The sequence below is a fragment of the Lolium perenne genome, chromosome 4 (genome assembly GCF_019359855.2).
Source record: "Lolium perenne isolate Kyuss_39 chromosome 4, Kyuss_2.0, whole genome shotgun sequence".
Classification (NCBI taxonomy): domain Eukaryota; kingdom Viridiplantae; phylum Streptophyta; class Magnoliopsida; order Poales; family Poaceae; genus Lolium; species Lolium perenne.
The window spans coordinates 405,420,069-405,441,702 of NC_067247.2; the positions used below are offsets into that span (position 1 = coordinate 405,420,069).

General features: G+C 56.2%; 1 protein-coding gene across 1 annotated transcript; it reads right to left on the reverse strand.

Annotated features, from left to right (window-relative positions):
- Positions 1-294: 294 nt before the first annotated feature.
- On the reverse strand, positions 295-20,904 carry LOC139830428 (uncharacterized). Its single transcript, XM_071818428.1, has 3 exons — positions 20,592-20,904; positions 20,229-20,484; positions 295-353 (listed from the first exon to the last, which is right to left on the reverse strand). The coding sequence occupies exons 1-3, from the start codon at positions 20,754-20,756 to the stop codon at positions 295-297; spliced, it is 480 nt and encodes a 159-aa protein (XP_071674529.1). The 5' UTR covers positions 20,757-20,904.
- Positions 20,905-21,634: the final 730 nt, after the last annotated feature.

Below are 21,634 nucleotides of genomic sequence, written 5' to 3' on the forward strand. Positions count from 1 at the left end.
TCACTCCGATAGATGTTGATGAAGAGTAGTATCTGTCAACACCCGGATTTTTAAGTCTAGATGCTTATTATGCCATACATCGCAATCCCAGGAATATGGTTGTTGCGAGACATAACAGTCGAATATCATAAGTCATCATTCATTACATACCATAGTCGTCTTACAAATAGAGATCACATGATCCAAGATTACACAAACATTTGATCTAATGATCAACGAACATATTACATAGCGGAAGCGTAACTGAAGTGGACTATCTAATCCACAGGCCAACGTCTGACGTCAGAAGATTCCCTAGTTGTCGTAGACGTCTTGTTGTCCGTCCTCCTGGTACTGCTGCTCTTCTTCATAGTCTGGCCATTTGAATAGCCAGGGACACAGCCGTGAGTACTTTAAAGTACTGGCAAACTAATACGAGTGTAAGTACTATCATTTCTAATAAGGGGGTGCTAAGCTCTAGTTTATTTTGCATAAAGCCAATTTTAGTTCACAAGTATTTGATAAAAGACTCTTCATGTGCTAACCAGCTCAAGTGGGAACATTAGTGTCATTCCCACAACTTAGTTGTGATTCAAGTCAAGTCACCATTCACTTCATCAACATTTCCAAGAATTATCTGACATCGGTAACAGTATGGCCTTTCCAACCATCCGTAACCGTGGACATGGCTATTCGAATAGGTTTACACTCTGCAGAGGTTGCACACTTGTGCCACAACATTTGATTACATCCGTCAGGGATAGCCCTGAATCATCGTAACTCAGTACGTGGATCATCAACCATAACCTTTCACTTACATACCCTAGTATAGGTACCTCTCCCATGAGCTTGGCCTCCCAGTGAAGACCAACTGTCAACCTGGGAACTGCACAGGGTTTGGGACGTATATTCACCTCATTTCACATCATTTCTCGTATAACGGAGGCAGCCTCGGCATAACCCCTATGATGCTTGTTCAGAGGGAACCCATACTAAGATGTATAAACTTCCAGTTAAGCCCTACCCATAATCAGGTATTGTGGGGGTACTCAAAAATTGGAAAGGTATCACATCCAAACCAATATTAGTTTTAATAAAAATTCACCATATCATTCAAGTCTTATTCACCTTCAAAAGTATTTCAATAGAATGACTCATCATTCGAAAGTTTTAAAAATCATTTCAAATCACAAGTTCCCATCTAGAGTAGTCAATTTTTGTTATTAGCACTAGCACTAATCATGAGGGGTGCTATCTTGCTTGGCCATCTTTGAAGCTAACTTTGCTACTCTAGTACATTCTAAACTAAGACCAAAGTTAACTATAAAAGTAACCTTTTAAGAAACCAAGTAAAAACTTGTAGGGTAAAAACTTGGGATGGGATTGTTGCACATAAGGTAAAAGTAGTGTTGCCTTGCTCAAATAGAGCTTTGCACTTGCAAGAATATCAACTTGCAACAATATAACTTGCATTAGTCTAGCTTGCCTTGGTTGGTGAGGTGATCAAAGTTCTCTTCTTCTTCTTCTTGGTAGAATACCTCCTCCTCTTGATAGTCTCCGGTACTAGCGTCTATAAACGAATACGAGGATACAATCACCAAACAATACTTAATTAGTCTTAATTAGCCTTAATGGCTCACTCAAAATGATCTAGCATCATCACTTAACATTGCTACCTAAAATTATACTAGGGTGTTCTTACTTAGTGTTAGAGAAATAATTTCCTCTCATTGAAAGGTGGATTAGGGTTTCTCTTTAAGTCTTTGGAGGAAATAATTTCCTCTCATTGAATCTTGTTAAGATTTAATCTCCTCAAATGAATAACCTATGAATCCATGTTGACCAAGGTCAACCCTTCCTAATCACCATTTGAGAAAATGATTTAAATGAGGTAGAGCACCTCATGCAATTTAACACTACCATCATTATGATTTAATATCACCAATTAACCCAATATGAGATTTTGTAAACCATGGTCAATACCTCATAAAAAGTTACTTGGGACAAGATTTAAATGAGGGCAAACACCTCATGGGATTTATTATATAGTTTTGGACAATATAACTTGACTAGAAATAGCCATATAGTCCTTTATTTACTTTAGGCCATGATCACTCAAAGTAACCCTGCCATATTTTTGCATAATCAATTAGAGTATGTGAAATGTGATCTATGAGAGTTAAAATCAACTCAATAGCATATTTGGTTGATTTTTAATAATTGTTTGAAGTTGTAAAAGTCTCTGACTTGTTATTTTTGTCACATTTATTCTACAAATAATTTCAATGTGAGACTAGTGTGGTTGGATCAAGCATTTCATAGGATTTCCAACAATATAAAGTTGGTCCAATTTGGTTTGGTAGATTTTGTTTTATTCCAGTTTTAGCAAAGCACCAGTATTTGAATTTAGACTAAAAGAATTAAATCGAGTTTGGATTAACGGGCTTGGCGGGAAAATTAAACGGGCCGAAGGGGAGAGAGGGGAGTTGGGCTGGCCCAACAGCGCGTCTCGTGCGGCAGGCCACCTGACAGGTGGGGCACGCCTGTCAGTGGGTTTTAAAACCCGAAGCGGTACGGGAGGGTGCGGGCCTTCGGATTAGAACACGATCGTGCGGTGCACGATCGTCGTCTTCTCCGGCGAGAGGGGCTTATGGGCGCGGCGAGGCTAGGGGGTCGACGGCGATCAGGGGCTCCGGCGATCAACGGTGTCGATGCTGCTGGTTGTTGTTGACGACGGAGAGCTCAATGGTGGTCGTGGGAGCGCTTGAGGAGGACTCAATCGTTGGCTTGATCTGCGGCGGCTCACGGGCGGCGATGGTGCAATTGGGCGGCGGTGGTGAGTAATGTGGAGTGGAGAGGGTGCGAGGAAAGGCAGAAGAGAGAGGGTAGTGGAATGGCGTGAGAAATTGAGGGGGAGGAGCTCTCCTTTTATAGATTCGAGATGTGGCCGTGGGGTGCTGGCGAGGTCGACCATGGCGTGGAGATTACGGCGGCGTAGGGAGCTAAGCGAGGGCACGACACTGTGCTGCGGTTCCTGGCGGACCTTCTGGCGGCAACGGCGGAGTGGGACGGTGCCAAACTCGGTCGGGAGCAAGTGGTGCACAGCGCGGCCGTTGCGGATGGGCGACGATGATGTCGTCGGCTACAGCACGCGCGCGGGCAGGGGAGCTTGTCGGACGGGCGGCCATCATCCAGTGGAGCTCGCTGGAGAAGGGAGAGGGCGAGAGGGGGCCAGGGTCGACGGCGCACGTCGTCGCTCTGTGGCGTCCAGGGCGTGCCGATGCGCACCCTAGCGCGTCCTGGACGTCGTGGGCGCTTCCCGTTCCCGGCGGTGCCTTGTCGTTCTCCGACCAGGGCTGGGGTAGGCATGCTCAGTAGGGTGTGAGGGAGCAGGGGGGACATGGTTAGCTGAGCTAGAGAGGGGAGGAGCTAGGGTTGGCTGGGTGGGTGCCATTGTGGCCGGCATGGCATTGGCATGGCCGTGTTCTAGCTAGTGCTAGGGTTTCTATGCAGGGGTTTTGGGTGAGAGGGGACCAGGGAACATGTAGGAGCCAAGTGGTGGCATAGGGTTGGCCAACACTATTTGAAATAGTGTTTTGGGCTTTGTGCATATTTGGCATTTCAAGTTTTTGTCAAATTTTGCTTCATGTAAATGCATTTGGAAAATTTGGATGAGATGAATTGGACTTGCTTCAGATGCTCAAAAACACACATTGGTGGTGGTGGCATTGCAAAATAAAAAGAAATGGAAAATTTGCAAAGTGGGGTAATGTTGAATTTGTTAAAAAGTCCCAACTTTGCTTGAGCATAGTTTTTGATCCAAGATGAATTTGCAGTGGTGGTCTTTACAGAAGTTGTTCAACTTGATGTGTACTTAGATGAGGTGCATATAATTGGACTTGTTTGGTTTGAAAATCTCAAAATACAGGGGCTCAAAGTAGTGACCAGACTGAAATTGGCAGATTTGACCATTAGTGCATGTGATCACAATTTGATTTCAAATTTGATTTGATTTGAGTTTCTTCGATTTCAAAAGTGTTAATAAGTGTTTAGTAACATAATACAACTAATGGTGAAAGCCAAATTGGTCTAGGTCAAAGATTTGTAAAAATGTCCATAAGCACATGTGTGTGTTGAATTGCAATTTTTCTTATTTTTCCATTTTGGTTCACTTGACCCAATTGGGCATGTGTTAGGATCTATTTAGGGTTAGATTGAGTTTGATAAGAGTTTCAAACCATTTGGGTAAGATATGAGGGCATAGGGCAAGATTTGCTATTATGGCTAAGTGCTACATATACCTCTATGCATGTGTTTATTTTATTTTTGTTTCTCACTTGGATTAGTTGGTAAGTACTAGGTTAGGTTTGTTGAGGTATTTCAAATCATCTACACAAGGTAGCCATGGCAAAATTTATTATTTGCCAATATAGCCATAGGGTTGCATAGGCCTTTTTCTTATTTAATATCATCTCTTTTTATTTTGTTTTTAATGGATGGTGATAAGAGTGGTGAGGTTTAGGGTTTAGTGGGGTTTACAAGGGTGCACCACCATTTTAGAAAAGTAAGGATGGTAGGGGTCAAGATTTACATATTAGGGCTATATGCCCACATATGTCTTTTTATTTTATTTTAGTTTCTCATATTTGATCCACTTTGTTTTGAGATGGTTAGGGTTTTAGGGTTTTGGAAGAATGTTCAATGCAACAAACCAACAATCATGGAGATAACACAAGCATTAGGTATGAGCACTCGTCCCGAGATTTTAAGAAAAGTTAGGTTCCTAAGAGAGATTGAGCAATATCATTAACAGTAAAACATACTTGGCATGGCCTGAGGTGCTTCTTGGGCTTCTGTTGCATTCATGTTGTAGAGGCGGCCGTGGTGGTTGTTCTGGTTCCTTCTGGCTGTGAAACAGCGCTGTTGCTGGGCAGGTGCAGCAGTATTGGCGACAATCTTGGCTAACCTTTTGGGGCACTCATTGGAGTAGTGTCCCACAATTCCACATTCGTAACAAGTTAGGGATCCCAACAAGTTATGGTCGACTTGTCCTTGAGGGTGACGGGGATGGCGTTGCTTCCAGTCCTCGGACCAGTATTGTTGTTGTTCCCACTGTTGTTGTTGCTGTTGGGGTTGTTGTTGTTGTTGTTGTTGTTGCCTCCGGGCTTCGGGGGTTCTCCATTATTGTTGGAATAGTTTGGGCGGCAATTCTGAGCAGGTGGCCTATTGTTTCTTGAGGTGAACCCTCCAGTTGAGTTGTTGCGGTACTTGTGGGCATTGCTGGACCCATTCTGGTTCATCATCCGGCGTTTGCGGTTCTCGTTGGCTTGATGAAGCTTCCCTTCCATCTGGATGGCGGAGTCCACCAGGGCTTCTAGGTCAGCAAAGGAAATGTTGACCAGTACAGTCTGCATTTCATCGTGCAGTCCATTCAGAAATCTCTCTTTCCTCTTCTCATTGGTGTCAGTTTCGTCCGGGGCGTACCTTGACAGAGTAAGAAACCTGTCGCGGTATTCCACCATGGACATCCTTCCTTGTTTGAGTTCGCGAAACTCGTCTCTCATCTTCTTAATCAGTCCTTGGGGCACATGGTGACATAGGCATCCCCAATGGGCCTACCGAAGATGGTACCCGGGGTTTATTGAAGGCCCACGACCCGAAGGATAAGAAGAATCGGAAGCCCAAATTATTATTAAGGAAAGCTAGAGTTGTATTAGGAAGCAATACTTGTAATCATGCGGGATGAGTTGGAAACCGTCCCGGACTCTGTAACTTGTGTATCACGAATCCCTCGGCTCCACCTCCTATATAAGGGGGAGTCGAGGGACAAAGAAAGCATCGATTCATTGTCTCGCAAACCCTAGTTTTCATATCGTCGAGCACTTTTCGGCTGAAACCTTCGAGATCTACTTGCCCTCTACTTCCGACTAAAACCCTAGTCTACAACCCGTAGGCATTGACAAGTTAATCCCTTGTCAATTGGCGCCATCTGTGGGAATTAGAGGCATCAAGGATCTGATCTCGATGGCATGTTCAAGATCGTCGACTTCATCAACAACAAGCAACGCGATGGATCGAGGTAAACAGAGCGAAACTGGTCTAGTCGATTTTGTTCCTCACCCGCCCTCCCGTTTGGATGCATATGTGTATCTGGAGGAGCCCATGGAGATGACGTTCGAAAAGTTCCACTTCCGCGTCGAGAAAGAAGGAGCGTATCATCTCGAAATTCCGATCTCGTCGGGATTATCGGCGGTCAATTCCGATTTTTCGAGCTCAACATCGTCGACCGTGTCAGGCGATGAGGAGACTTCATCGCCACGCTTCATCAGCAACAGGGCAAGCGCAAAGCTCGCCAAGATCTTCAGCGACATGTCCTTCGAGTCATCTCCGGACTCCGATATAAGCGATGACTCGAGCAGCTTCGACAGCTTCAACTTCATCGACAGATCCACTACCGTTGGCAAGGTCTTCACCAATCTCTATGATGGTGTCACCAAACCCAGCAAGGTGCAGAATTCAAAATATCATCAGATTTATGCCATTGGAGAAACAAGTCGTGATCAGGAGGAGACATCAGAGGCTTTCGACGAATTGGGAAATCCATATGTCGATCCCTGTGACCTAAGGCGAGGTTTAGGCAATAAATATGTTGGGCCTACACCACGTGTTAGGATTCAACTTCCACAAGCAGCATGGGATAGAGCCGCAAGAGCTATGGATGGTTCAGAACCAATGGCTACAACCGCTACAACGGAGGAACTGCAAGCATACCAATACAGGCTCGCTCGAGCTGGAAGGGAATTGGAAAAATAGACAACTGCTCTGAACAGAAGAAGGGAGGCAGCTTCCGCATCAAGCAGGCGAAGGGCAGAGTTAAGTCGACATTCAGGAACTTCGGGAGATAGCCACAGAGAAGCTCGGAATAGAGCAAGGTCTAGGCTGCAAAACATACCTAAAGCTGACAGGGAGAACTTGGTTCAAAACCTCGATATGTCCTTTATGTCGATAGACACCAGAGGGAACATTATCCCCAAAACACCGGAAGCGGGGTATATGGCGACGCAAGCCTTTATCCTCGCATCCAAGCCACCTCCCGGAGATCCAAGAGAAGCATTGTACAACATGGCCATGGCAGGAGTTGGGGCCATGGGAACGGCGTTTGTAACGTCGCCTCCCGAAGGTTCAGCAAGGCAAAATAGTCCACGACCTGCTGCAGCAGCACCAGTTCCCGAGAGAACAAGTGGAGCAAGAGACACAGCAGCGCAAGCAAGGGTGGACAGAGAACGAAAAAATAGAAGGGAACATCGGCACTCCCCAGAGATAGATGACGAGGATATGTGCGGGCTGCCGTGCTTTACAAGGAGGGTCCGAAAAACTCGAGTTCCTTCGGGGTTTAAATCACCCGATAACTTCAAAAAATTCGATGGCCTGCAAGATCCAGAGGACTGGCTAGTTGATTATCTCGAGACGGTGAAGCTGATAGGAGGAACCAGAGCAACAGCCATGCAGAGCATCCAAGTACATTTGAGTGGAGCTGCACGATCTTGGATAAAGAAGCTTCCTCCGGGTTCTATCGACAGCTGGGATAGCTTCAAGGATGTGTTCGTCAAGAATTTCCGATCCACCTGCAAAAAACCTGCATCGCTAGAGGAGTTGAGAGCATGTCGACAAAAGAAGGATGAGTCAATGAGAAAGTACATCCAAAGGTGGAACATCATTAAAAACTCGGCAGAGAACATATCTGACGAGAGAGCAATAGATGCGTTTGTAGCTGGAATTCGACGAGGAGATTTTGTCGAGGACTTGGGGAGAACCAACCCAAAGACAGTGTCAGCATTGATGGAGAAGATGCTGTCCACAATAAACGGCACAGGTCGCCAGAAGAGGACCGTGGTCGAAATTATCAAAATAGGTGACGATTTCCTCGACAGTACTCGAGCTATGACGCTCCTGGCCAAATTTCGGCTGGCTTCCGAGGAAGCGCTGGAGGAAGCAATAGAGATGATTATCAAAGGAGCAACGACCAGCGAGGCGACAATAGAGATGACTCCTGTCGTGGTATCGTCACGGCATATGCCATAGGGTGGCTAAACGAAGTGGTTCCTGAGGGATCTCACGGCGGTATCCGGAAGCGGGTATGGGCACGAGCGACACGGCGACGTACCCAGGTTCGAGGCCCTCCGGTGGAGGTAAAACCTCTACTCCTGCTATGAGTGTATATGATGATCACACAGTACAGTGGTGCTCCTAGAGCTGTGTCCGGCTGGCCCTGAGAGGCTAAGGAAGACGATGGTCTCTCTCACAGGGCAGCTCTGTAGGTAGGTGGAAGCAATAAATGATCGATCCCCTGCACGAGAGGGGGTAGTGCGGCTTATATAGGCACCGGCACTTTACATATAAGACCCTATAGTTTACTGGCCGGCTGGACCGGCTTCGACCTCCGCTCCTTCCCGAGGCGGTGACGTCAGGAGTGGTTGAGGCATCGTGGCCTGTCCCATCCGGCTGCCACGGTCAGCGGTATGGAGGAGGTGTCCCTGTCGCCGTCAGCCACTGCAGCCAGTACGGATCGTCGTAAGCCCTGACGGCCTATCCATCGCGCGGCACTATTGCTCCACAGTGCCCCGCGCTTTACGGAAGATGGAGTCAGCGTGGACTTTAGGAACCCGGATCACCAACCCGGTTCCTTCCAGTGCAAGACTCGCCAGCCACGAGTCGGTCTGAGGTACAAACCCCAGTCGGATATGGCTTGTAGAAGCCGGCCCAGCTACAGCATTGGTCGCCGTAGCCAGGCCGACTAGGACCTAGAGCCAGCCGGCTTCCGGACCAGCCGGCCACGGCGCCAGCCGGCTGCTCCTCAGCCGGCCTTTGCCGCGAGCCGGCCAGCGGCCAGCCGGCCGCTCCGCGTCCATTGCCCTATCCGGGGTCTTCCCCCCGACATTAGCCCCCGAAGCTGGCAAGGTCCTGCGCCCAGAAGGACCTAGGCAGGTTTTCCTGGCTTCTCGAGTATATCTGACGGCACTCGGAGGGGCCGACTGAGAATTTCCATTCAGCCGGCTGCGCCCTCATCCGGCTCGTTCCTGCCGGCTGCTTCTAGCCGGCCGCTTTTTACACTTGTACAGTTTTTGCTTTCTTGCAAGATCTGACTGCGCCTCCGCCTCGCTGATGAAGTTTGGCTTGAGTGGAACTTTTGGTCCGGCTCCGGCTTGCGGCGCGCCGGAGTCTCCGCCGCCTCGGGTCCTGCGCCCGACTTGACGGGTCTGACGCCTGGCCCGGCGGTCGGTTCGTCTGGTCACATCAATGTTCCCCCGGATCCGGTGCGGTAGTGGGCGACGTGGTGTGGCCGTTTTCGGTAACCGTCGGGGACGTGGGAGGAGTTACGGCGCAGTTACGGCGCAGTAAATCCGGCGACGTGGGAGGAGTTACGGCCCACGACCGCCACTTGGAGGCCAACCGCCCGCGTCGGGTGGCTATAAATGCCGCGGGGGGGGCGCCTCGAGGCGACCACTTGCCATTTCTTCTTCCTCGCACTCTTGCTCCCATCGCTATCCTCTGCGCGCTCGAGCTCGCTGCTGCTCCGGCGAACATCTTCCGCTGGCGAACTCCGGCGGGCGAATCTCCACCGATCCGCCGCCGCCACCCCGCCAATCCGGCGCCACGGGGCCGCGCGTCTCGACGGAGCGTCCTCAGCCGCCGCTGTCGCCGCCGCGATCGCAAGGTTCTTCCTCGCCGTTCAGCCTCTCCTGGTCATCTTCTTCCTCGACCTCGTCAATGGCGTCCCCCAGTGGATCGTGGAGGGGCTCCTACATGCGGGAGGACGACATCGAGCGCCTGGTGCGCCTCCGGCGAGTCCCGCAGTCGGTCATCACGCGGGTGCCCGGCGAGGAGGTGGAGCCCGAGCCGCGGCCCGGCGAGCGCGTCGTCTTCGGCGCGCACCTCGACCGCGGGCTGGGTCTGCCGGCTTCGCCGTTCTTCCGGCAATTCCTCGACCACTTCGGCCTTCAGCCGCACCACCTGCCGGCCAACGCGTGCGTCCTCCTGAGCTGCTTCGTAGCGTTCATGGAGGCTTACGCCGGCTTGTGGCCCGACATCGACTTCTGGAGCCGGCTCTTCTTCTTGAAAGCGCAGACCAACGACGGCCGCCTGCGAGCCTGCGGCGCCGCCTCGATCTACACCCGGCCTGGTACGCCTTTCCCCAAGATCCCCACCGTCGACTCGGTGAAGAACTGGCAAATGTCATTCTTCTACGTGCGCAACGAGGGGGAGCTCGTCGACCGGATCAACCTGCCGGAGTTCAATCCGGCTCCTCCAGTCGGCCGGATCAACTGGAGCCACAACGCCCGCTCGACGGATCCGGACGCGGAGGTGAACCTTCTCTGGGATCTCCTGGCGACAGCCACCGCTGGCGGGCTGACTGCCGAAGATCTTCTCTGCACCATCGCCGAGCGCCGGGTGCTGCCGCTCCAGATGCGCACCCACAAGATCGGGCACATGTCCGGCCGGTTCGATCCGAACCGGACGTCCAAGGTGCCGCTCACCAAGGCCCAGGTGGCCAGCCGGGTGAACCACATCACCAAGGCGAACCTGGCGGAGGACTGGAGCTACGGGCTGGTGCCCTGCGACAGGAACCATCCACCGGCGCGGGTAAGCTTCGTGTCTTTGCCATTTTCCGGCTTGCGGCTGCGAGGCCGACTTCCTTTTTCTTCTGCCGACTTCCGGCTATGTTCATGTTTTTCTGTCTTTCTAGGTTTTTGAGCGCCAGAACGCCGAGGACGGCGACCTGGCGACGAAGAGGTGGACGCCGGATCTCGTCGATCCGGCCGACCAAGCCGGCGACCATGCCGGCGACGACGACCTGCCGCAGGCGCCTGATCTAGGCGGCCAGGGGGAGCACAATCCGCCCCCTTCACCAGAGCACCAGGAGGAGGAGGAGCCGGCGATGTCCGGCACGGGGCCAATCCCCGCCGTGCCTCTGCGCACGAGGCCGCCAAGCGCCACGGCGACTTCGGCGCCCAAGGGCACGAAGAGAGCCGGCTCCACCGCCGCCGCAGAGTCGAGGGCGAAGAAACAGCGCCGGCATCAGCCGAAGAAGGTCCCGGAGCAAGCCGGGTGTCGGGGGGAAGACCCCGGGTAGGGCAATGGACGCGGAGCAGCCGGCTGGCCACTGGCCGGCTCGCGGCAAAGGCCGGCTGAGGTGCAGCCGGCTGGCGCCGTGGCCGGCTGGTCCGGAAGCCGGCTGGCTCTAGGTCCTAGTCGGCCTGGCTACGGCCACCAATGCTGTAGCTGGGCCGGCTTCTACAAGCCATATCCGACTGGGGCTTGAACCTCAGACCGACTCGAGGCTGGCGAGTCTTGCACTGGAAGGAACCGGGTTGGTGATCCGGGTTCCTAAAGTCCACGCTGACTCCATCTTCCGTAAAACGCGGGGCACTGTGGAGAAATAGTGCCGCGCGATGGACAGGCCGTCAGGGCTTACGACGATCCGTACAGGCTACAGCGGCTGACGGCGACAGGGACACCTCCTCCATACCGCTGACCGTGGCAGCCGGATGGGACAGGCCACGATGCCCCAACCACTCCTGACGTCACCGCCTCGGGAAGGAGCGGAAGCCGAAGCCGGCCCAGCCGGCCAGTAAACTATAGGGTCTTATATGTAAAGTGCCGGTGCCTATATAAGCCGCACTACCCCCTCTCGTGCAGGGGATCGATCATTTTATTGCTTCCACCTACCTACAGAGCTGCCCTGTGAGAGAGACCATCGTCTTCCTTAGCCTCTCAGGGCCAGCCGGACACAGCTCTAGGAGCACCACTGTACTGTGTGATCATCGTATACACTCATTGCAGGAGTAGAGGTTTTACCTCCACCGGAGGGCCTCGAACCTGGGTACGTCGCCGTGTCGCTCGTGCCCATACCCGCTTCCGGATACCGCCGTGAGATCCCTCAGGAACCACTTCGTTTAGCCACCCTATGGCATATGCCGTGACGATACCACGACATTTGGCGCCCACCGTGGGGCCTTCAGCATCCTCGGCCGGTGTCTTCATCCGGACGGGCCTCACCACCACCACCGGCGAGCGAGTCGCTTCAGGCTTGGTCTGGAGATTCGGCTCCCTCGACTGCGTCAGCGACAACGCTGGCTGCTTCGCTGACCGGCCCTTCCCAGCCGGCGGCAGCGTCATCTCCTTCGGCGGATTCGACGTTTACGTCGCCACCGTCGCACCGCCGCGCTACCCGCGGCAGGTGCTGCGCTGCGCTAGCCCTCCTCCGCGAGCCGGCAGCAGCGCTCCCGCCAGCCCCGCCGTCGTGCAAGTCATGATGGCTGGCGAGGAGCTCCCCGAGAAGAACCCGCGCACCCGCGGCCCCGGCTTGGAGCGCAACATCGACCCCAACGCCTCCGGCTCGGGCCCGAAAGCGCCACCACCACCATCCCGGCTGGATGCAGTCCGGGCAAAGTTGAGCACCCCGCTCACGCCTGGCGGAGATCCCACCGCCGTCGAGGCGGACTTGGAGGCGCACCGCCAGCTCCTCCTCAAGCAAACCGAAGAACTGGCTGCTGCTAAGCGCCAGATGGAGATCACCCAGCGCGAGTACAACCGCGCCCACGGCCTCACTCCAGGCGGCGACGAGCCCAGCCGAGCTGGCCACATCCGCCGCAGGGGCCGCGACCTTGGCGCTGAGATCGCCCGCGACGGCGCTCCTTCGCCGGCTCCGTCCGCGGAGCTACCCGTCTACAACACCCCCGACAAGAACATGCGCGCGGCAGAAGCCGCCGCAGAAGAGCTGAACCGCCTTCAGGGCGAAGAGTTACGCCGCCAGACCAGGCGGGTGACTGAGCTGCTCAACGCAGCCAACAGGCAGATCGCCGACCCCAGGTATGTCGATGCACCCAGAGCTTCTCACGCTCGTGGAGCTGCAGGCAACGACAGGGAAGGCGCCAGGGACACGGCCGAGTCCTCCTCCCCAGCACCAAGCCGACGCCATGATTCCCGGGCCACGCACAGCTCGGGCCGGCCAAGCCACCAGCCGAGCGGCGGCAGCCGCAGCCGGCCCCCTCCAAGCCGGAACCAGGAGCAAGACTCTGGGCCCCGCCGTCATCACCGGCCGGCTCCAGAAGCAAGCGGCGCGCGCCAGCCGGCACACTCCCGGCTGGGCCCGCGCATCGAGCCCGCTGACGCCCGAGACCGCCTCGACCGGCTGGTTCAATCCCGCATCGCGGAAGAAGAGGGGCCAGCCGGCCCAAAGTGCTTCGGGCCGCGGATCCTCAACGAGCCCATGGTCGAGGGCTTCCAGCTCCCGCGCGACACCCCCAAGTACGACGGCACCACCAAGCCGGAGGATTGGCTGCTGGACTACTCCACGGCAGTCGGCATCGCCAAGGGCAACAAGCGCTGGGCCGTGCGCTACTCCCCCCTCATGCTACTCGGCTCCGCCCGCACGTGGCTCAACAACCTGCCAGCCGGCAGCATAAACGGCTGGCTGGACTTCGAAGCCGCCTTCATCAGCAACTTCACCGGCACTTATCGCCGGCCGGGTCGCCCTCAACAGCTTGAGATGTGCAAGCAGGGCCCGGACGAGACGGATCGCGCGTACCTGACGCGTTGGTGCGAGATGCGCAACTCCTGCGAGGGCGTGCACGAGATCCAGGCCATCAGCTTCTTCATGGGAGGCTGTCGGCCCAACACCATGCTGTGGCACAAGTTGCGCCGCAGTGACCCCAAGTCGATGGCCGCCTTGATGGCCATCGCCGACAAGTCTGTGGCTGGCAGAGGAAGCCGGCAAGGCGCCGGCTGACATTTCACCGGCTCCAGCAAGGCGGGACAACAACAGGCCGGCTGAGCACAAGCCGGCCGAGGGCGGTTCGCATGGCAGCCGGCGGGACAACTACCGCGGCAAGCGTCACAGCGACCAGCCGGACCGCCGGTACGGCTCCGCCCACGTAGCCGCCGTGGCAGACAACGCGGCAGGCGGCAGCCGCCGCCAGAAGCAAGACCGGCAGTGGAAGCCGAAGTACACCTTTGAGCAAATGCTCGACTCGCCGTGCAAATACCACAGCGGCAAGAACCCCTCCAACCACACCACCCGCGACTGCCACTTCATGAAGCGGCTGACAAGCGGTGAACCTCTACCGCCTCCACCCCCGCCTCCACCAGCCGGCGGGCCGGGTGGCCAAGCCGGCGCAGAGAACGTCAACCTCGAGCACCACGAGGCCAACCAAGTGCACCATGCCGGCCGGTATCTGGCCGAAGACGCCACCTACATCATCTTCACCTCCGAGCCCGAGGACAGGACGAGCCAAGAGCGCCGTTCCCTCGAGGTCAACGCGGTCATACCGCCCGTCCCCCAGTACCTAAACTGGTCAGAGCAGGCCATCACTTTTGATCGCCGCGATACACCGGCTGTCCTGCCGAAGCCGGGCAGCTACGCCATGGTCCTCGACCCCACCATCGGCACAACCCGGCGCAGCGTGCGTTTCTCGCGCGTCCTCATCGACGGCGGCAGCAGCATCAACATCCTCTACCGCGACACCGCCCGCAAGCTGGGCATCCAGGAGGCCGAGTTGCGCCCCACCCCCACCGTCTTCCATGGCATCGTGCCAGGCCATTGCTGCCAGCCGATCGGCCGGATCACGCTGGAGGTGATGTTCGGGAAGCCGGACCACTTCCGCACTGAGAGAATCGAGTTCGAGGTGGTGGACCTCGTGAGTCCCTACCACGCGCTCCTGGGCAGGCCGGCCCTGACCAAGTTCATGGCGGTGCCCCACTATGGGTACCTGAAAATGAAGCTGCCTGGCCCCAAGGGGGTCATCACCGTAGCCGGCGACTATCGCCGCTCCATGGACTGCGCCACGCAGAGCTCCAAGATGGCCCAGACGCTAGTCATCGCCACCGAGAAGCAGCTCATCCACGACGCCGTCGCCCTCGCCAAAGCCGCGCAGACAGACATGCCGGCTGCGGGCAACCCGGCTGGGACGACTCACTTCCAGCCGGCCGACAACACCAAGAAGATCCTGCTGGACCCGGCGCAGCCGGCTCGATTCGTCACCATCGGTGCCGGCTTGAACAAGAAATAGGAAAGCGAGCTCACCAGCTTCCTCCGTGAGAATCGGGACATCTTCGCGTGGACTCCAAGAGACATGCCGGGTGTGCCGAGGGAGTTGGCTGAGCACCACCTCCACGTCCGGCCTGAAGCCAAGCCGGTGAAGCAGCCTCTCAGGCGCTTCGCCGAAGAACGAAGGAAGGCCATCGGTGAAGAAATCGCCCGGCTCCTAGCTGCCGGCTTCATCATGGAAGTGCTGCACCCGGACTGGTTGGCGAACCCGGTCCTGGTTTTGAAAAAGAACGGCTCCTGGCGCATGTGTATCGACTACACCAGCCTGAACAAGGCGTGCCCAAAGGATCCCTTCCCCCTGCCGCGCATAGATCAAGTCATAGACTCGACTGCCGGCTGTGAACTGTTGTCTTTCTTAGACGCCTATTCAGGCTACCACCAGATTCCTTTGAATCCGGCTGATCAAATAAAGACTTCGTTCATTACCCCGTACGGGGCTTATTGCTACACGACTATGCCGTTCGGCTTGAAAAATGCAGGCGCCACCTACCAAAGGTGCATGCAAAAGTGTTTGCAGGATCAAATCGGCAGAAATGTTCACGCATATGTGGATGATGTCGTTGTAAAAACCAAGGAGATGCCTACCCTCCTTGACGACCTGAGAGAAACCTTCACCAATCTGAGAAGATTCCGGATGAAGCTCAACCCGGCCAAGTGCACATTCGGCGTGCCGTCTGGCCAGCTCCTTGGCTACCTCGTCTCTCAGCGAGGGATCGAAGCCAACCCGGACAAGATCAGTGCCCTGGAGAAGATGGAACTGCCGCAGTGCCTCAAGGACGTCCAGAAGTTTGCTGGCTGCCTGGCCTCCTTGAGCCGCTTCGTCAGCCGGCTGGGGGAGAAGGCAACGCCCACGTATCAACTAATGAAGAAGGCGGACAAGTTCGTCTGGTCACCGCAGGCGGATGAGGCCTTCCGTGACTTGAAGCGCGTGCTCTCAACCGCGCCAATCCTTGCAACGCCGGCTCCAATGGAGCCGATGCTGTTGTACATCGCAGCCACCAACCGAGTGGTTAGCGTTGTCCTGGTGGTGGAGCGCAAAGAAGCCGAAAACAGGGAGCAGCTGGTTCAGCGCCCAGTCTATTACCTTAGCGAAGTGCTCTCCCAGTCGAAGCAAAATTACCCCCACTACCAGAAGGTCACCTACGGCGTCTACATGGCGGCCAAGAAGCTCAAGCATTACTTTCAAGAACATCCCATCAGGGTGGTTGCCACAGCGCCTTTGGCGGAAATCATCGGCAGCAAGGATGCCAACGGCCGGGTTGCCAAGTGGGCCCTGGAGCTAGCCGCCCACACTATCCTCTACGAGTCACGCACAGCCATCAAGTCGCAGATCCTCGCGGACTTCTTCGTCGACTGGGCTGAGATGCAGTACCTGCCGCCTGTGCCGGATTCCACACATTGGAAGATGCACTTCGACGGCTCGAAGATGCGCAACGGCTTGGGAGCCGGCATCGTCATCACTTCTCCCAAGGGGGACCGGCTGGACTACGTCCTGCAGATCCACTTCGCCGCCTCCAACAATGTGGCGGAGTACGAAGCGCTCATTCATGGGCTGAAGCTGGCCAAGGAGATTGGCGTGCGCCGCATACTCTGCTTCGGCGACTCCGACTTGGTCATACAGCAAGCATCTGGCGACTGGGACGCAAAGGACGCCAACATGGCCTCGTACCGCTTCCATGTCCAGCAGCTATCCGGCTTCTTCGACGGCTGCGAATTCCACCATGTGCCACGAGCAAATAACGAAGCGGCTGACGCCTTATCCAAGATTGGCTCAACCCGGCAAGCCATTCCGCCGGGTGTCGCCTTGGCGGTTCTCAAGAAGCCGTCCATCATACCGTCACCGGACTCGGATTCAATATTCGTGCCGGCTGACCCGGGGGCTGCTCAGCCGAACCCGGGGGCTTCATCGCCCAAGTCGGGGGCTAACAAGCCAAACCCGCCGGCTAGCATGCCGAACCCGGGGGCTTCTCAGTCCAACCCGGGGGCTTCATCGCCAAACTCGGGGGCTAGCAAGCCGAACCCGCCGGCTAGCAAGCCGAACCCGGCGACCATGCAGTCGAATCCGGAAGCTCCCACGCAGGAGGCCCTGTTGGTCAGCGTATTCGAGATAAGATGCGTACCTTCATGGGCACAAGAATTCCTCTCCTACCTCACCGACGGTGTGCTGCCTGATGATAGAGTCCAGGCCAGGCAGATTGAGAGAAGGGCCAAGGCCTATACCATCATCAACCACCAGCTGTACAAACGCAGCGTAAGTGGGGTGTTCCAGCGGTGCGTCGAGCCGGCTGAAGGGATTGAACTCCTACGGGAAATCCATCAAGGAGAGTGCGGACATCACGCCTCATCCAGAGCCATAGTGGCCAAAGCCTTCCGGCACGGTTTTTACTGGCCGACTGCGCTCAGAGACGCAGAAGATTTGGTGAAGAAGTGCAACGGCTGTCAGCGCTTCGCGAAGCAAAGACACCAGCCGGCTTCCGCCTTGAAAACCATCCCCATCACATGGCCATTTGCCGTATGGGGCTTGGATATGGTAGGCCCATTCAGAACAGCGCGAGGCGGCATGACACACCTCTTGGTGATGATTGACAAATTCACCAAGTGGATCGAAGCCAAGCCAATCAAGAAACTGGACGGGTCCACAGCCGTCACATTCCTCAAGGAAATCATTGTGAGATTCGGCTACCCCCACACCATCATCACCGACAACGGCACCAACTTCTCCCAAGGCATCTTCTCTCGCTATTGCGGGGAAATGGGGATCCGGATGGCCCTATCTTCTGTGGCACACCCAGAGTCCAACGGACAAGTGGAAAAGGCTAACGGCTTAGTCCTAGCCGGCATCCGGCCCCGGCTGGCGGGGCCGCTCGAGCGAGCAGCCGGCTGCTGGATTGAAGAATTGCCCAATGTGCTGTGGAGCCTGCGCACAACGACGAACCGCTCAGTCGGCTTCACACCATTTTTCCTCGTATACGGGGCCGAAGCCGTCTTGCCGACTGATATCGAGCATGATGCGCCAAGGATCAAGCTCTACACAGAAGCCGAAGCCAAAGAAGCTCGCGAAGATGGAGTTGACCTGGTCGAAGAGGCCCGGCTGCTGGCTGAGTCTAGATCTACTATCTACCAGCAAAGCCTCCGACGCTATCACAGCCGGAGGGTCCAGCCCTTAGCATTCCGAGAGGGAGACCTAGTGCTCCGGCTGATCCAGAGGACAGCCGGACAGCATAAACTATCATCCCCATGGGAGGGTCCCTTCATCGTGAGCAAGGCAGTAGGCAATGATTCCTACTATCTCATAGATGCCCAAGAGGCTAAGAAAAACAAGCCGGACAAGGCTGACGAGGAGACTAAACGTCCCTGGAATGTCAGGTTACTCCGCCCATTTTACACATGAGAGCAGGAATGTATGTATCCCTTGTATCCCTTTTGTGAGTTATGAAAAAGCTTGCGCCAAGAGCGCTGTTTCCGACAAGTTTTTCGCGTACTTTACCTTGTTTCGCCAATTGGCTTGAACCCTCTCACGCGGTCGGCTCAGTAACGTGATCCGGTTTCCGACAGCCGGCTTCCGATCCAGCTACAGACCGCAACCCGGCTGTCCGGCTGGCGGGAGTAAGGCCTAGGGAGCCGGCACGCGAAAAACGACTAAGGGAAAGAGTAAAAGCGAGTTGACTTGCAACTTTTCATAAAAGTGCCGGATTGCCGAATTCAGCTCGTTCGACTGAAATACTGTCGGCCTCACCCAGCGGCCCGCTCTTGATCCGGCAACGGACCGCAAGTCGGACGTACGACCGGCAAGGGCACAGCCAAAGAGTGGGGCGGATGGGAAAAAGCGAACGAGTCGAAAGAAAGCAACTCGGCACATAGATGATTAACAAACACATTAAAGCGTGCCTTAATAAAAGGATAATAACATTGTCTTACATGTGCACCCGGCATCCCGGGGATTTAACGAATTGTCTTGGCAAAAAACATAAGGAAACAGGTAAAAGCTAAGCGCCGGCTGCATCAGCAGAGCCGGCCGCCGGGTCATCCCCGAGCACATCGTCCGCCTCCTCGTCCTCAGCCGCCTCCTCCTCGTCGTCAGACGGCGGATTCGGGTCCTCGATGAAGAGGGACTTGTCGACGAAGTCGGCAATAGCGCAGGCACGGGCAAGCCGAGCAGTCTTGTTCTCCGCCGGGAGCTTGTCCTCCACGCCGGCGCGCCGGAACTCCAACTGGTCGAGGCTAACCTCGTTATACCAGGAGAGCACAAAAGATAGCGCCATATCGGCTCCGGCGCGCGTAGCTGACTCCTTCCAGTCCAAGAAGCGGTCGGGAGCCCTGTCCAGCCAAGCGATGAGATTGGAGAGATCCTCTGGCAGCGTCTCCGTCGGCCACAGCAGTCGCATCAGCTCCTCCGCCGCCTTCCGCAGCTCCCAGCCGAGCTTGGTGACCGGCTCCACGCGGGCGGCGATGGACGCCAGATAGTCGTCCATGGTGAAGCAGTCGGAGCTCTGCTCCCCAGTGGCCTGCCGGCGATCCTCCCGCGCCCTGCCAACAGCCGCTAACGCCTCCTCCTGCGCCTCAGGGAAGGCCGCTGCAAAGAAGAATAGCATGTCAGAAGCCATCAAAGCCGAAATAAGCTGAAAAATGCAAATTTTCGAAGTCCTAAAGTAAGCCTGGAGGCAGCCGGCAAGATCCGACTGCCCCCAGCCTAAAGATGGAGATCCCAAAGCTTTAAAGAAAACCTGGCGGTAGCCGGCAAGAACCGACTGCCCCCAGCCTGAAGATGGAGATATCGAAAAAATCAAGGTTCTGCCGCCGGCTGCCAACCTAAGCCGGCAGCCGACGGCCGAAAGCCGGCAAAGGGGAAGGCATAAGACAAAAGACTCACCAGCCAAGCCGCGGTCGAGCGCGCTAAGTTCCCCCAACCACCGCTTGGCGGTGGCCGACAGCTCGTTGGACTTGGTGGTCACCTCCTGCTGGAGCGAAAGCCGTTGCCGTTCCACCTCCTCCAACCGCTTGCTCAGACCCTCCAGTTTCTCCTCCTGCTCCTTCTTGAGGGCGGCAAGTTCCTTGAGATGGTTAGCCTCAAGGAGGCGCAGCCGTTTCAGCTCCCCGTCAGCCACCTTCAGCTTGGCGGCAGCAGACTGGTTCGCCTCCTCACTTGTGGCGCATTGAGCGCGGGCAACTCGGAGGTCCGACTCCAGCTGCGGGACCTTGGCGGCCTCAACTGCGAGGCGGCCGGAAAGAAATGTCAGCCAACCAAGATTAAGAAAGAAACAAGACATCAAGTCGAAAGAAGCATAGAGCTTACCCTTGACAGCCTCCAGCTCGCGAGCCAAGCCGGCTCGCTCGATCTTAGCCTTATGGTAGCTGGTCACCACCTGGTTGTACAAGAAGGTGCGCCGCTCCTCAACCGTCTGAAAGAATCAGTTGCTTAGACAAGACCTGGACTGGCTTCAGGCAGCCGGCCCACGTCTCGGAGGGCTACCAGGACAAGAAAATTGCAAAAGAAAAGAAAACACACCTTCTCAGCATCCTCCAGCGTCGCCAGCTGGGCAAGGGTCTCGGCGGCCTTGGTCTTGAGGCTGGCCCGATAGCCGGAGAAAAGCATCTTCATGGGCGCCGTGCCAGGCTGCCCCTCCCGGCTGAGTACCTCGCAGGAGTTCGCCTGATGCCATGCCCTCTCCATGGTTCCTGCCGAGCCGAAGCTGGAGTCGGAGGCGGATGGCACAGCCACCAGCCGGGCACCCTTGGCCACGTGAAGGCCCTCAGACGGGCCCGCTGCGCCCTCCGTCCTCACCAGCGCGTGCGAGTCGGCGCCCTCCGTGCGCGCCGGCTCGTCCCTCGCCGGCTCCTGCCTGGTCGGCTCGTCCCTCGTCGGGCTGCGGCGGCGGCGTCGCTCCGGGCGCAGCGGATGGCCCAGCCGGCCCGGTTGTCTCCGGCGCACAGGGCGCCCTCCGGACTCTCGTCCAACTCCACCACGGTGGGCCTGCTGCCGGCTCCGGCCGCAGGCGGCGCGGCCCCGCCAGCGCCAGTCCTAGGAGCAGCCCCGCCGGCTCCGGCCCCGGCTGAAGGCGGCATGCCCCGCCCGGCCCCGGCGGCCAGAAGAGGCGTCCGGCGCGGGAACATGTCGTCCAGCGTCGGCTGCCGCGTTGGCTCGACCCGCGTGCCGCGATCTGGCGGGGAGGCCAGCGGCACGACAAAGGAAGAAGCCCCTGTCGCAGGCGGCGGCGGCGTAGGTGCGCGCGAGGAAGGTTGCGGCGTCTGCTCCCTCCTCTGGCGCGGAAGCGGCGACACCACGCGTGGAGCTTGCCGGGAGCCGCCGCCCTGAGCAAACTTGATAGGGGCCCTAGCCGGATAAACAGAAAGATAATAAGCATAAAAGTAAGGAAAGAAAAGGAATCAAACAAGAAAAAGAGAGGGAAAACTCACCCGGCTTGCTCCGGGACCTTCTTCGGCTGATGTCGGCGCTGTTTCTTCGCCCTCGACTCCGCGGCGGCGGTGGAGCCGGCTCTCTTCGTGCCCTTGGGCGCCGAAGTCGCCGTGGCGCTTGGCGGCCTCGTGCGC